The 16,403-nt window shown below is 44.6% G+C and overlaps 1 protein-coding gene across 3 annotated transcripts in view; it reads right to left on the bottom strand.

Moving 5' to 3' along the window:
• Nucleotides 1-2,789: 2,789 nt before the first annotated feature.
• The window catches only part of LOC141918551 (ras-related protein Rab-27B), a 49,953-nt gene continuing 36,339 nt past the window's right edge, over nucleotides 2,790-16,403 (bottom strand). For all 3 annotated transcript variants that reach the window (XM_074813188.1, XM_074813190.1, XM_074813189.1), the window contains exons 2-6: nucleotides 13,599-13,770; nucleotides 9,871-9,956; nucleotides 6,733-6,836; nucleotides 5,229-5,352; nucleotides 2,790-3,392 (exon numbers count right to left, since the gene is read on the bottom strand). In XM_074813188.1, the coding sequence (XP_074669289.1) occupies nucleotides 3,203-3,392; nucleotides 5,229-5,352; nucleotides 6,733-6,836; nucleotides 9,871-9,956; nucleotides 13,599-13,770 (676 nt within the window). In that variant the 3' untranslated portion in view covers nucleotides 2,790-3,202. The remainder of the gene's footprint in view (nucleotides 3,393-5,228; nucleotides 5,353-6,732; nucleotides 6,837-9,870; nucleotides 9,957-13,598; nucleotides 13,771-16,403) is intronic.

The raw sequence follows: 16,403 nt of genomic DNA, 5'->3' as shown, positions 1-16,403 counted from the left end.
CAGAGAGGTTAAGCAAAAGTAAATTCATTTCCCAGGCCGGCGTCCTGGAGGAATTTATAGGATTGAACAGGTCAAAGTGAAACACTTTGACCAAAAAAAAGGATGAAAGCGCTCGGATACGTGGGCTCCAGCCAGGGACAGGCTCAGGAGTTCCGTACAGAATGTGAATCTGCCAGCGGGCACGTGAAACCTAAGAGGAATAGTTGTGAAGAACAAAAATGGAGCAAAGATCAAACGATGATGGAGAGGAGGCAAGTTTTAGTCGGTTTGTTGTCTAGTTTTTTGCAACGGGAATTAACCTGATAAACAACAAAAGCGCCAGCAGCCATTTGGAATCAGACATCAGGTTCCCCTTTTCTTAATTTAATAAAGTGAGAGCCACATACAAAACTTCTACCACCTACCAGGGTAAGAAACACGTTTAAATTTCCCTTCCTTTCCTTTGATGGCAAAATCCTTCTGGGATAATGGTTTCACACACATTCCCAGATTTTTTTTTTTTTTTTTAACACGCAGAATAATCATCAGTTTCTTGTATTAGAAGTATATAAATGGAAACCAAGCAATGGAATTTTTACCACGGTCGTTTCCCTTTCGTTCCTAAACCGACCTCTTGAGCAACACCAGGCGAGGGTCGGCCGTGTGCTCGCTGGAGTTTCCAAGACTGGATCCTTACAGACCACCAGCTTGGAAAATTCACACTCCCTGAAGCTCAGTGGCAAGGTTGGGAGATACTTTCCTCTAGACCACCCTGTTCTGGCTATCACAGCTGTATTTTTTTTTTTTAATTATTATTCATCTAAGAACGCTTGTTTCAGCAGGTGGAAGAGAGAAATAGAAGCAAAGTGCTCTGAAACAGTGCCAGGTTTGGGATTTCACACCTTTGTATGAATCACCTGTCTGCTACCGAGGTCACTTTTGGCTCTGGAACAGCTTTTAGACAATTTATATTTCAGCTGCTCTGGGAAACACACTTTGGTTGACTGTCAGTAATTTACTATTCTTAGAAACTTGGTTCACTCCCATTCAACGGGCAAAAATCTGACGCCACACAACAAGAGATTTCTTTGGAAGCGAGGCAGGGAACTCCTCAGATCATCATTTTCAGGAATTCAAGACATGTTATTATTTTTTTTTTAAATTATGTTTACATTTTATGCTACATATTAAAAAGCAATACAACCACACTTCAAAGAAAACCCTGAACTTCCACTCTACTTATCTGAATATCACTCTACTTTTACATCTTCTGCCTGGCAGATCTCCTGTTGACCACCCCAACAGCTTCTCCACCTCTTGAGGCTGTTTCCAGCCTATAAAAGGACCTGCTTTAGACCTGGTTGGACAGTACACACTATATAGGCTGTACCTAAAGGCTATATCACTTATATAATCTTTACAGCCTGCAAGTGAGATTTCTGGCACGGTACTCGCAGCTGTTTGGTTACTCACCCGATGGGTCTGCTCCTACGGATGGTACCATCTGCCCTGTTAACATGCCAAATCATCAAGTAAACATTTTTTAGGAGCTGGGCAGAAAAAACCTGTTATTTGTTCAGCAGCGAATCTGGTAAATTCTCCATTTCTGGGAAGCACTGAAACATTTCATGAGCTTGCTATTCACAAAGTTTGCAATTTTCAATCAATCAAAGCTGAAATAAATGGAAGCCTGAAGTCCTGTCAACCCAACTGAAGCAGCTTGATTTGTAAAGAGATCTATTTTCCCCCCCAATCTCAACCCTTCCATGTGATTTTAAAGTAGTTTAAAGCTCAATAAACACAAACAGACCTTTAACTACCACCTGTATAAAACCAGAACCGTTACTCTACAAAAAAGGACAGGGTAGACTAATGAATATGCTGTAACTTGGTCTAGAAAATGAGCTATACTTATAAATATAGTATTTTGATTTTTTTTTCCTATATTTCTCTCTTTGCTTGCGACAAGCAACTTGCTATTTCACTAGAACTTGCCTTCACCCGCAGCAGAAATCTTTTGCACCACGCCCTTCCGCAGCAGCAGCACCCACCCTCTGCGCCGAGATACCTGCCAATCCTCCGACACGCTCCTCTCTACTCAGCCACATATGCTGGTTTCCTGCCATTCCAAGTCCCCACCTCACAGTTTTTCCACTTTGCCCTCTCACAGAGAATTTCAGAGCACGATTTCCTCTGTTGAAAACCCAAACGTACGGAGGACAAAGCTGCAGAGATAACTTGGAGGGGCACTCAGCACAGCAGAGCTTACAGTTCCCTTCCTCCCTCCTGTGTCCTACCCGTGATACGCAGTTACGCGGAGAAAAAGAAGAAAAAGGAGAGTTTCCTTAAGCTGAGGAGGGGAGAATATTTTTTGCTAACGGTTACAAGTTGTTTCATAAAATATAGTTTCTCTCTCTTCCCACACATTACACTCTCTTCTTTATAAACTGTCCCTGCAGTGTCAGAATCCCTCTCCATACCTTCTCCCGTTCCCTGCTTGGATTATTGGCAACACAAGCAATGCTGCACGATTCCCTGATTTTTTTTATTATTTTTTTTTTCAAATTAAATGCCCTACTTCCTCCCCCCCAAAACCCAAACCACACACACACACACACACAACCCACCCTCCCCAACCACCGCCTCAGTGATTCAGTCAGGACGGATTCACAGCATTGCTTAGTCTGTGCAAGCGATAAAAGTTTTTCTTAATAGGCCACATAAAAATCTTTTGTATCTCTGCCCTAGAAAACACACGGTCCCTGACGCAGTTTAAGGATTATAAAGAAACAGGATTCTGTGGAAAAATGGCACAGACCTAGAAAACCACCCACCTCCATTTTAATTTCAATATCCAGTGTAAGCAGACAATAGGTTCTTTCCCTCTTTTTTTAAAAAAATAAAGCTACTTTCCTCTATTCAGTATCCTGATCACACAAAAAATAAAGATGAGGGCTGGGGGAAAAGGAGCGGGGAAGAAGAGGCGGGAGAGTTTTCCATGAAGACGGCACCATATCAGGAAGAATCATTGCAGCACAAGAGCCTCACTGAAACACAGCTTTTAGTTTTAACCCAGTTCTTTGGAGCAAAATGCACAATCCCAATAAAACAAGGTAACGTTGCTTCTGTGTGGGGCTCCACAGAGCCCGTTTGGGATTTGGTGGTAGGTCGGCCATGTTCTGATGAAATCTTGTCACGGGTTCTCACAGTTTCGAGGGGATGTTTAGCAGGCACACTTTTTCTCCTCCGGTTTCGCCGGCTCTAGCTTCCCCGAGCTGCCTCCGTTGGCTGTGTCAGAGGCCTGTGTCTTGTCCACGCACTGCTCCATACGCTTCATTATCAAGTCCAGGAGCGTGTCCACCGCCTTCTCCACGTTCTGTCCGGTAGCAGCACTCGTTTCGAAGTATGGTATGCTGTGGGGAAAAGGAAAAGCTTTGCTGGAGAGATTTGGAAGACAACCAAGACTCGACTATCTGTAACCCACTCGGTGCAACCATCAGCGGTGGGTTTAGCGGCCATGAACTGAACGGGACAGACTTTTGGTTTGTCAGGACACGATTTCACAGAATCATCTCGGTTGGAAAAGCCCTTGAAGATCCTCCAGTCCAACGATGAACCTCACACTGACCGTTCCCAACCCCACCAGATCCCTCAGTGCTGGGTCAACCCGACTCTTCAACCCCTCCAGGGATGGGGACTCCCCCCCTGCCCTGGGCAGCCCATTCCAACGCCCAACAACCCCTTCTGCAAAGAAATCCTTCCTAAGAGCCAGTCTGACCCTGCCCTGGCGCAGCTTGAGGCCATTCCCTCTTGGCCTGGTGCTTGGTCCTTGGCTCAAGAGACTCATCCCCCCTCTCTGCACCCTCCTTTCAGGCAGTTGCAGAGGGCCATGAGGTCTCCCCTCAGCCTCCTCTTCTCCACACTAAACCCCCCCAGTTCCCTCAGCTGCTCCCCATCACACCTGTGCTCCAGACCCTGCACCAGCTTCGTTGCCCTTCTCTGGACACGTTTCCTTGCTGGGCAGAACCCAAACTCCTGTTCCTAGCACAGGTGGCACGATGACATGAGCAAGAAAACCGCCACATTGATTTACAAAACTTATCCTGGCATTTTGACTTCAAACTGTACTAACAGCAGCACAAACCTTGGCTGAAAAAGTCTTTCAGGTAACCAGAAAATCAATTTAAAAGAGAAACCTAGGTCTGCATTACAGAAAATCTCAGGGACCACAGAACATACCGGAAATCTCTTTTTTTTTTTTTTTCTTCAGGCAGACAGTTACAACTATTACTGTTTAGCATTCCCTGTAAGCACTATCTCCCTCCCTTCCTTCCTACTTGTAAGCACAACTGAACTTAGCTGCTTCCATTCTGAAATCCCCTTTGACTCCAGAATATTGCCTTCCAAGTCATCTTTTGCAGAAGAGAAGATTATAAATTGCTTCAGCACTTCCATGATATGAAATCTGGCATGAGCTAACTTCTCCTCAGTATCACGGTTCTCCTTACCTGGCTGCAGACAACTCTTTAATATTCTTTTAATATTTTTAAGTCTGATTTGCTTATTACTCCTCACAGTCTCTCGGGTCATCTTCTGCTGCTGGCCCAATTCTCTCTGAACATCCCCCACCAAGTTAAAAAATACACACTCTCTTTGCCCACAGCACTATTTACTAACTATTACACAGCCAATTTATCCAGTTACAGGACGCTCTGCTGGTGTTATTAGTGCAAAGAAATGTAGAAGGCTCACTAGAATGAGAAAAAAGCCATTAACGAGGGAAAACCAAATAAATTCAGTGCTACTGTACACTTAGAATCTGACACAAATCCACAGGTGTCTCCACTTTCAAACTAACTAGAAAAAAAGAGTTTTAAATATTGTTAGTTATTCAGTGCCTGACACTGAGCGTGTATCTGCCTTTGGTATGCTCTGTCCTGAACTCTCAGGACAAGACAACATCCCAAGAATGGAGTTTTCTGGTAAGAATGTTTCATTTCAGCCTTGTTTCTCATGTTGTAATATTTTGGCCAAACTACCAGAACAGTGTGTCTCATTTTAGCTGTTTCCTATTCAAACAGGGTGATCTGAAAGTGTGGCGAGCTGGGTATCACTGTAGGTGTATGTGATTCTGCAATGCCCACAAATCTCTCCAGTTTATAAGTATACTTGCAAGCATCTCTAGCCAGTCATCAGCTACACCTACAACAGTTACAGACTAAATTGAGCTTCTGTCATAATTTGCTTACCCATATTTGTCTGCCAGGTCTTTTGCTTGCCTTTCGTTTACCTCTCTTTGGTCTGATAAATCAGCTTTGTTACCAATTAAGACTATGTCTGGATTCTCACAATATGCATTGGCTTGCAGCTGACCTAGAAGCAAAAATAAACACGAGTTAAGTGTATGTTGGAAACGCCTTAGAGATCAAGATTGTTGACAAAATAATTCAAACTACCTTTCTTACTCCTCACCTCAAAATATCCTGGACTAACCACTTCATGCCAACCACATTTCCTTGTTGTACGCTCACTTGCTAAGGGGAATTTTTCAAAATAGGAAGTAGAAATGATACTAGAAAATTATTTCCAGTATTTATTTTATCAACATACAAGACTTAACTGCAGTGAGGTGCACTAAACACAGTGCTTTGGCAGAGGAGAACCTCCACCAGCCAGAACTTTTATTCTACAAGACTCAGGAGGAGATTGTGGAAGTACAAACAACATCCCACGTCATCTACAAACGCAGCTCTTCAGAAGTTGAGGATAAAATCCTCAAGTGTGTTTTTCTCTTGGGTATGCTCAATGGTTTAAATGCAGGTTTATCTATTTGAAGATCCAGGCACGAGTAGTGTCCACAGCCTCACCCCTCCTAAGTAACTGTACAAAGCCATTTACTTAATATTTGCCTCAATCCTGAGGGGCCTGACTTGAAAAGCTGCAGTATACACTGAAGCAATTAGAGACTCGGATTGGTAAGCAGCGGAAGATTGTGATGAGAGGGATTGTTTAGTGGGAGGAAGGAATCTCTGAAGAAGATGGAGCTGTTTTCACAAAGCTGTGTGGATTCTCACGTTGTCCCCACTTCAGCTTGTTTGCTGGAAAACTGCCAGCTGGAAGTGTACTGGCCTCAGTCCTTCCAGCACTCTAAACGCTCTCAATTAAAAACAAACTTTAAGAATTTAACATTTGTTTCACTTTTAGTCTAGCCCTTGTCTGAAGGAAAACCAACAACAGCAAACACTATACGCTTTCAACCCAAATCCTCAAAGCCCAATCTTAATTTAAACCTCAAAGCAGACAGGAAAAATCACATTCTGCTTTACAAATAAAAAACACACCATAAAGATAAGGGTGATATCCAAAGTACACTTTCCAAGCTCCTGTATATCATCTAAAATATGGGGTATGGCCAAGGAGGTGTCGAATGCCATGAATTTTCAAGAGGCAACAGATTTATTCAAATTGTACCAAATCCAAACAAGATTATCAAGAATATGCCCAAAACAGTCTATCATAAAAAAAAAAAAAAAGAAAAAAAAAAAAAGAAGAGCATGTATCTTTACAATTTGATGAAGCTTTCACCCCGAATTACAGGCTGCAAGTACCCTGCTTATGGCTGCACTAGACATAACTGCTTTCTTTGAGCATTTTCCAGCTCACAAACAGTGACATGCATAAAGCCTAGAAGCCTAAAATACACAAGAAAGCTGCAAGTCAACCGATAAAAGCAAACTCTACGCTTCTACTTACTCATCCAATTCCTGACATTTAAGAAGCTCTGTTGACTGGTGAGATCAAACATCAGTAAAAAGCCCATAGCATCTCTGAAAAACGCCGTGGTGAGACTTCGAAACCTGAAGGTGGAAGAAAAAAGACACCATAGCTCTATTAATACAAAGCGGTCCCTAAGGTGAGCACTTCCCTGGCAAGCCTGAACTGAGGAAAGTTAAAAGAAAGGAAAGCTTTTCTGAATTGCTTGTGCAAAAATTCTGTTTAAAAAAAAAAATATCTTGACATCTGAGGACTGCAAGATTCAGTGGAAATACATTCCCTCGGAAGGAAAAACAAAATAAAATAATCCTTGACGTTCGTTTTAGCTATGATGCACCACACCAGTCAACATTTATTAATCAGGGTGTTAGTAATTTATCACAGGAAGCGTATATGTGAGAATATAAACATTGTCAGTGACTAATCTATTAGTTCAAATTCTGCCTGATTTAACCGAGAGTGAGACAGGGACCGAGAGAGAAGGATTGGTTAAAAGAAAAAAAAAACCACACCGAAGCGTTTCTGTACCACAAATCACACAGGTAGGAATGGATTCACCCACCGACATCACACACACTTACTCACTGGGTGTGCACTACTCAATATAGTCAATATTAAAGAAAATATTAAAGAAAAGGATGAGTAGGTGGCTGTTTACATGCCTCTGAGTGTTTGATGGGAAGCTCTGCTAGAAGGAGAAGGTATCCTCTCCTTGCAGAGCTCTAGGCACACACACACTCCACACACGTGTGTGTTCACAAGGGATGTGGTTACAGGCTTCCTGCAAAGCTGCGGAGCTGGGTGAAACTACAAAGCACAAAAGGCCACAAGCCTGTTCCCATCAGAAACGTGAAGGAAGGCCAAATAATATTAAAATGTTCAGACAGTGCTGGAAAAGGCCACAAGCCTGTTCCCATCAGAAATGTGAAGGAAGGCCAAATAATATTAAAATGTTCAGACAGTGCTGGAAAACTGCAATGGCACGCCGGTGTTTTCTAGATCACGGTGATCTATCGCATCACAAAACAGCACTTTATAATCTCACACAAACCAGCAGTGCCAGAAATGGTAACTGATATTTTACACCACACATCCATGGAAATTAAAAAAAAAAAAGCTCTCCATGGAAACATGTCAGATACCCGACACTACTTGTAGGATTTCTTTTCAGAAAAAAAAAAAAAAGTAGCCTCAAAATATTTAATCTCTTGCAGAGGGGTACACACAAACGGTGTTTGAGTGTAAGGGGAAGAAATGCAGACACAAAATTTCAGCTTTCTTCTGCTTTTTCATCAGCCAGCAGCGACCTCTCCCACCCGGTATTTGCACTGCTTGCTCTGGAAACCTGAGATCTGCCTCATCACTACTTTCCTTCCTTCCTCAACGCTTCAGTCTGCTGCTCTTCAGTCGTGATTACAGAGGAAATAGGTGTGAGTTGCATCTTCTTCCCTTGCTGACAGGCGACAAAAATAATAGGATCGAGTTTAAGAGCGACAAGTCAAAAAGGTCTTTGGGGAGAACAAACAAGCGCGCACACAGAAGACGGGGAACGACGGGTTAAATAAAAAAAATCCACCTGCAAAGGAGGGTTCTGGTCAGTCATGAACTTTGTTGTGACAACTGTTGCTGCAAAGGTGACAAAAAGCCCCATAAAGGTTAAGATAAGAAGCGATTCTTCCCTGCTACTCAGCACTGATGAGACTTGAACTGGAATTCTCCACCCCACTGGTGCTGAGAGGCTGGAATCAGCCTGGGGCCGTAGAGAATGTTGAAGGTTAAACTTTTAGAACAACGTAGCAATATCAGGCTTAGGTCAAGAAAGATGTTCTTGGGATATGTTGAAGCTAAAGGCATCCCTCAACAGCAGAACAAGTCAACAGCCACCTTTGAGCGAGGACATGCCAGAGTCATCAGCCCTTGAAGAGGATACGGTGCCAACTTGGCAAACAAACTCAAGGCCCGTGGATCCTTCGCTGAACTACCCTCATTTAATACTAAAAATCACGTCTACAGGTCAAGAAGAGCCTTGGCCAGGTGAAGACCCTTCCCCTGAGCGTGTGTAGTAGTAGAAGTATTGCGTGTTATAATTGTATGCAAATTACTAACCAGTCATCCTAGAGAGGATGGACTTGGCAAATTACTAACTCTGCAAGTTTTGTGTATAAATACAGCGTGAAAAGTTCCGTTGGGGTGCTTGATTTGTGGGAAACCACCAGGCACCCAGGCTTGAGCAACCCTAAAATAAATAAGCGATGTCTCTCCCGAGGGTGTGATTATTGACCTATCACACACCTGGCGATGGATCCGCTTTCCGGCCAACAAGCCCAGAAAGGCTGCCAGCCACGGAAATGTCTGAGCAAGCCCAAGGCATGTCAAGTGGACAGGACTTGAGGAAGGCATCAGGCTGCTCAGGACCTTGTGCACCTGAGCTGTGACACCTGAGGGAACACAGACTGCACTGAGAGAGAACCTCTCCCACGGCCAACGCTTTGTGTTCTTCTACCTAGCTGGAATATCGGTGCTGCTGCTGGTGACTGCCACCTCCTGCCCCTTAGCTGAGACGAGGCTGGCTCTTCTCCTCACTGGGTAGATGAAGACAGTAATTAGTCTTCTCATCTTCAGGGTGAACACGTTTGGCCCCCTTCCGCCCTCGCCGGATTGTCGTAGGCCCTGTCCTAACGATATTCCACTTCAGTTTATCCAACACCCTTTACCATCCAACCCAACAGCAAAGAGTTGAGATGGGAGAAGAGGACAGCTAGGTAGATTATCCAGTATCTTCTGAAGGAGATTAAGAACATTACGAAGCCAAAAACCAGTACGAAACAAAACAAACGAGCTAACCAATGACCCAACAACCTGCGTGTGCCAGAAACACGGCAGCGTGCTGCCGAGGCAGGGAGCAGACCACCTTCAGTTCTTCCAGTCCTATTTTCTGGGATCCTCTGATCACCACACGAAAGCAAAGTCAGAAAAACATTTATTTTGGGAAGATATTTTTCTTATCCTAAAACACGAGGATTTCTGAGATTTCTTTTTTCACCTGAGTGGACTAATGGTTTAACCCAGAAGCGTGAAAAATTCTGAATTGCTTTTCAATGAGCTGAACTCCGTTACCTTTCCTGGCCGGCTGTGTCCCAAAGCTGGAGATGGACTTTGAAGGTTTTTCCTGGAGATCCATTTGCTCCTCTGCTGTTGTACACCTAACGAGAGAGTTGAATCAGTACAGCCACTCAGCTCACGCTGAAACCCAGCGCGCACGTCACAGAGTTTGTGCAAGCAACGAGTAAGGCGTAAGAGTTCAGTGCTTTTAGTAAAAGCTGACTCTTACCTTGAAAAGCCACTTCAGAGGGTTGCTTATAATAATATTTTAAAACCCAGGAGCCACATGAAATGTCTATGAAAGCTGCACTTTATAGATAATTTGGTCATATTTAGTACTTCAAATTAGACACCAATTCTTTCAAACTTGGCATAGCACTGTGCTGAGCAAGCTGGCTCTGTTCTGTTTCATTGCTGTTCTTAGAAAATTTACAGCTGGCTGACAGGATTAACCACTATTCTAAAAAGCTATTCTTTATTCATTAACTTCTGTTGGCCATTAATGACTTCCTTACTAACTGCAACTGCAGACTCATGGTGCTGAAAGAAATCACTCTGCCCTTTTGCTGGGGCTCAATTCTTTATTAAACAGCAACAGCGTGTAAATTAGCTGTTGCAGTAAAAGGTGGAGGGATAAAGTGAGCATGAGCTGGTTTTTGTTATCTGAGGTAGTTTAGCAGACTGGCAGCGATTTTCAAAGCGGGCAAAGATGGCCCTTGCATTTAGATCAAGAGAATATGGACTTTATGGACATGGCTGTATCCAGAGGCCGCACTGACCTTACGTGGGGAAGCGGAACGCTTCCTCACCCGCCCTCCCCAGGCTGTAAAATAACGTTCAATTTTCCTGCACCACCAAGTTAATATAAATTGGGGGTTGGACTAGATGACCTCAGGAGGTCCGTTCCAGCCTAGACTATTCTGTGATTCTGATTAAACTGTTGTCATTTCCACAGGTAGTTTCTGACTGCAGGTGCCAGATCTGAAAACCAGAGAAAATATCAACAGATTAACCGTGCCACATTTGTGAATTCAACTGGTTTGCTGGAGCATGTTCCTGTAATATTTAACAGGATAAACAAGGAATCTCGCAGGGTCATTTTTTAATATGACTTTTACACAACAGAAAAACACCTATTTAGCTTTATGGATCTCTTTCTTAGAAGACAATTTATTGGACTTTATTATCTATATTAGACTTTATTATCAATTTATTATCTTCAAGATATCTCAAAGCCGATAATTTCATGTAAGATGTAGTTTCTCTTACAAACCTGCCTACCCCAAAATGTACAGTAATGGAAAACAACGGAAGAAATTTGTCGTGCAACCTTTAACAGCAAAGTTCAACCCTCTGGAAGGAATCCAGCACCCATGTTCAAAACACATTAACAAGCATCTGACCAGCCAGGGAAAGAGCATTCCGGTAATTTGCATGTTCAGACATTTCCCTGCAATAAAACTGGGTTTTTAGTCTTTTATTACATCACCACAATCCTGTAGTGCAGAGAAGGAGCCAGGTACCACTGCAACCTGAACCTGACCTGGCCTCCACTTCACTGACCTGAACTTGCGTAGTGCTGATTATAGGTGATGTAAGACATAATCCAGATCTATGGTTGTTTTATTCAGGGGACGCCTGAACCCCCCATCTCCCAGGCAGGGCCTGCCCATCCCTGTCACCCTGGCAAAACTGAACTCAGCAGCCACAAATATGGGCAGTCATGAAGAAGTTGCCAGGGAAGATGAACGGGGGAATGATGCCCATCTTTTCATCGGATTCTAGTGAACTAACAGGAGCTTAAAAGCAAATGAAATAACAACAACGAACAACTTGCTTTACATTGCCAAGACTCGTGTTTTCATTCCCCTGCTTCCAAACTGGGAACTGTTTTAACAATAAATATTGTAAATGACTTTTAGCTCTTACATGAACCTGATGAAGGGCTGCGAAGCGCTTAGTTCTGTTGAAAGTGAATAGTGAAAAGTTTTATCAGCACTCGAGCTCTCGGGTACAAGGAAGAGCTCACCAAGTGCTCCTCTCTCCAGGCTGGAAAGCTCTCCATGAGCAGTGGGTCTTCTCCCAGCTTACTCATCTCTGCACTGACAACACTCCCAAGGACGTTTCATGCGTCACTCAAAGTATTTCATTTAAGTTAAAACGAAGCACGTTTAAAGAAGTCTTCATCTTTGAACTGAGCAAGTATTTATATTTCTTTTTAATAAAGAAATGACTAAAATAGTTATCCAGGGTCTAATATCTTGTACTTATTATGGTGTCACTGATCGAGCAAGCTAGGATTCCTATTAGAATGCTGAATTTGTCCCCTATATTTAGCCGTTATCAGGATCTATGAACAGATACATTAGTCACATTACAGAATCCCAGAATCATCTGGGTTGGAAAAGCCCTTGAAGCTCCTCCAGTCCAACCATGAACCTCACACTGACCGTTCTCAACTCCACCACATCCCTCAGCGCTGGGTCAACCCGACTCTTCAACCCCTCCAGGGATGGGGACTCCCCCCCTGCCCTGGGCAGCCCATTCCAACGCCCAACAACCCCTTCTGCAAAGAAATCCTTCCTAAGAGCCAGTCTGACCCTGCCCTGGCGCAGCTTGAGGCCATTCCCTCTTGTCCTGGTGCTTGGTCCTTGGCTCAAGAGACTCATCCCCCCTCTCTGCACCCTCCTTTCAGGGAGTTGGAGAGGGCCATGAGGTCTCCCCTCAGCCTCCTCTTCTCCACACTAAACCCCCCCAGTTCCCTCAGCCGCTCCCCATCACACCTGTGCTCCAGACCCTGCACCAGCTCCGTTGCCCTTCTCTGGACACGCTCGAGTCATTCAATGGCCTTTTTGGAGTGAGGGGCCCAAAACTGAACCCACTCATCGAGGGGTGGACTCACCAGTGCCGAGTCCAGGGGTAAGATCCCTTCCCTGTCCCTGTTGGCCACGCTATTGCTGATACAAGCCAGGATGCCATTGGCCTTCTTGCCCACCTGGGCACGCTGCTGGCTCCTGTTCAGCCAGCTGGCAATCCCCCCCCAGGTCCCTCTCTGACTGGCAGCTCTCCAGCCACTCCTCCCCAGGCCTGTAGCGCTGCTGGGGGTTGTTGTGGCCCAAGGGCAGAACCCGGCATTAAATTAAAACAAAGCGACCGTGCTCTTGTAGCCACGAAAGCACCAGACAGACACTACAGAAGACTCTCATCTTCTCTTTAAAGTCCAAAAACAAAAGTATGGCAGGGCAGGCTTGCAGCCCTCGTGTTAAGCAGCACATCAATCCTAAATGACGAGGAGTCCTGATCACAGGCTCGGTGTGCTCGGCCTCCAGCCTTGGGGCAGCTTCTCCTGCCTTCACTACTCTACTGAGTGACCTGAAAGGAAGCTGAAACTTTCCGGGCTTCTGTAAGCTTCCGTCTCTTCTATTTAAATGATGAGTTGGGGGGGCCACAGTTATTTCTAGTTACAATCACACCTCATTCATTAGCGCTATGGAAACTTGCTCTTGGAAAGGTCCTTTTATACCAATGTGCAATAAACCACTTTACAATCCAACATCAGGATGAGGATAGTGGCATTCTCCCTCTTCATCCTGTTCCTAATTAAGACTTGACAAGGAAAAGCATCATCAACACATGCTATACCCCACAGTAAGCGAGGCAGTACACGTTTACAGGAAATTTGTTCTCAGCAGAAATGAATAAAGAAAAAAAGAAGGTGGTATCACTCGTGTGAGACAACTTACCACTCGTTTTTCCCGAAAATCTATCCCTACTGTCGTGATGAACTTTGGATTAAACTTGTTATCGGTGTATCTGTACAGGAACGTTGTTTTTCCAACTCCAGAGTCTCCAAGGGCCAGGAGTTTGATCAGATAATCATAGTCTCCATCAGTCATAGTGCTAATTTTTAGGAGCCTACGTAAAGAGGAGAAAAAAAAAAAAAAGTGATTTAACGATAACAAAACCCCCTTTCTGCTTGTTTTTGCCTCATTTCTATTTTTGTTCATTGAAATGCTGCTGCCTGTTGAAAGCTGTTTGTGTATTTTGAAAAAACACGAATGCAAAGCAGCAGTGAAACTCTTAATTTCGGTTCAGGTGCCAGGAGTTAACACTTCCAATTTTCTAAATAAATAAAATTGAAGCTGAGAATGACAGGGTTTGGGACAAAAACATTATTTTTGTTCTGAGGATGACAATAAGACTGATAATGAACACAGGTATGAAATGCAGGGTTAAATCCTTCTGCTCAAAGTATTTTACTACGAGTTTGAAGAAAAAGGGTATTGCAGAAATAGGAGTGAAAAGGAAACTCGGGGACGTGGCAAGGGCCATTCTCAGGGCTTAAGCTCTAACCAGCATTACACGACATTATCAGGGCTATGTATTTCTATCCTGAAAAAATATTTTCCCCCTAAGAGAACTAATTAACAAAGCAGAGTAAGCAGTTATCCCAGGGCAGCTTTTAAGAAAAGGAGCGAGCTGAAATGCAGTTTACTCTCTGGTATAACCAGATGAACCCACAGCTGCCTTGCTCTGCGGAGTACACAACTAAACCCACCTCCTCCTCAAAGGCTGCAGATCCTAATTGGAGGGAAGAAGGAAGAAAAGCAGATGGTGAGCCCCCTGCAGCCACCCGAGAGGGACCGACGTCCCCGAGGCCACAGACAGCTCACGCGCCTCGACAGCTTTTTTCTATACCTAGCAGCGAAGAAGAGCAGCAAAACCTACCTCATTAAGCACCCATAAAACAAATAGATGTGTCAAAAAGTAGCACAAGTTTGCAGAAAGAGGAGAATATTTATCCTATTTACCCAGGGTGCCTCCAGGCCCAGGCAGGAGCGCCCGGAGCAAAGCACGTGCCGCAGAAATTATTTCTGTGGGGTTTCCATGGCCCCACGCAACAGTTCCTGGCTTTCCCGAATCTGCTGACCCACCAGATCTGGGAGGAAAAGTCAAATATAAAGGCAGGACAGCTTTTTGGCTTTTTTTTTTTTTTTTCTAGTCTGGTCTTTTCCTGGTTGGCCAATGTGACCGAGTGCCTGTGTTCAGGGTCAGCTGGGCTCCCACCAGCAGCAAGCGGAGCACGGCGCCTGCCACCATGGCAAGAACCACGCCACCAAGAGCCAACTTGAGCCCAGCACCTTTATAAAACGACTTGCCAACCTGGCAAGAACCACGCCTTGGAGAGCCAGCTTGAGCTGAGCACCTTCATAAAATGACTTGCCAGCCTGGCCAAGCCTTCACCCAGACGAAAAGCAGCCTTCCTCCAACTGAATTGCTCCCCCAGCAGGTTTTTTTATTATTTCAAGGGGAGTGTTACAGAATCACAGAATTATCTCAGCTGGAAAAGCCCTTGAAGCTCCTCCAGTCCAACCATGAACCTCACTCTGACCATTCCCAACTCCACCAGATCCCTCAGCGCTGGGTCAACCCGACTCTTCCACCCCTCCAGGGATGGGGACTCCCCCCCTGCCCTGGGCAGCCCATTCCAACGCCCAACAACCCCTTCTGCAAAGAAATCCTTCCTAAGAGCCAGTCTGACCCTGCCCTGGCGCAGCTTGAGGCCATTCCCTCTTGGCCTGGCGCTTGGTCCTTGGCTCAAGAGACTCATCCCCCCTCTCTGCACCCTCCTTTCAGGTAGCTGTAGAGGGCCATGAGGTCTCCCCTCAGCCTCCTCTTCTCCACACTAAACCCCCCCAGTTCCCTCAGCCGCTCCCCATCACACCTGTGCTCCAGACCCTGCACCAGCTCCGTTCCCCTTCATGTTGTATTACCCTAAAGCTCCCATTACTGTATTTACTTTGTTAGTATTTGCTGTGAAGCTCTCCAGGAGAAAGAAAAGGACCTTTGTAAGAAAAAGACCCTCAAAATATTTATTCACATGTATGAAATGCCCCGATGGTGAGAGAACTGGAATCATATGAAACACCACCCAGTTTACATCCTCTCTTACCTTGTTCTCAATGTCTTTTAAACCTCTTTTTTCCAACATCTTGCTAATCCTCAGCACGGATAAAGAGCCGTTCCATTCGGATCTCCATGCTGCCACTAATTACTGTGGTATCAGAGCCCGAGACCCTGGGCCATACCCCATTCATAAAAACTACTGCTTGTTTCAGTACAAGACCTTAATTTCCATCAGAATAAACTCTACCTTTCTGAGCATTTAAATTAGCAAGTACTGACCTGCTTTGACCAAAATAGCGAACTAAGCCCGTTTTGATTACCCTGCATTTCAACAGCTTTAAGGATAAAAATCTGGCTGTGTACTGAGCAGTTCCATTGTACGAAATTTATACCTTTGACAGATACAGAGCCACCCAGAGAGGTGGGCCAAGCTTTTGAGAAATTCATCTTCCGATGATAAAGGTTGAACGAATCTAGAGAAAAAAAGGCCCCTGATCTGACAGCGCTGCGCTGCCTTGCGCTGCCTTTGGGCTGGGCAAGGCCAGAGCACCAACACGGCGACTTCACAGAAATTAATTCAAGGTTTTTCATCCTTTCCAGAATATCCCAAGTTTACCACAAGGCAAGAAATTACTCCCCAG

This window comes from Strix aluco, chromosome Z (assembly GCF_031877795.1).
Source record: "Strix aluco isolate bStrAlu1 chromosome Z, bStrAlu1.hap1, whole genome shotgun sequence".
In the NCBI taxonomy this organism is placed as follows: Eukaryota; Metazoa; Chordata; class Aves; order Strigiformes; family Strigidae; genus Strix; species Strix aluco.
Note: the sequence above shows the minus strand (reverse complement) of the source record. Positions and strands in the feature narration are given on the sequence as shown.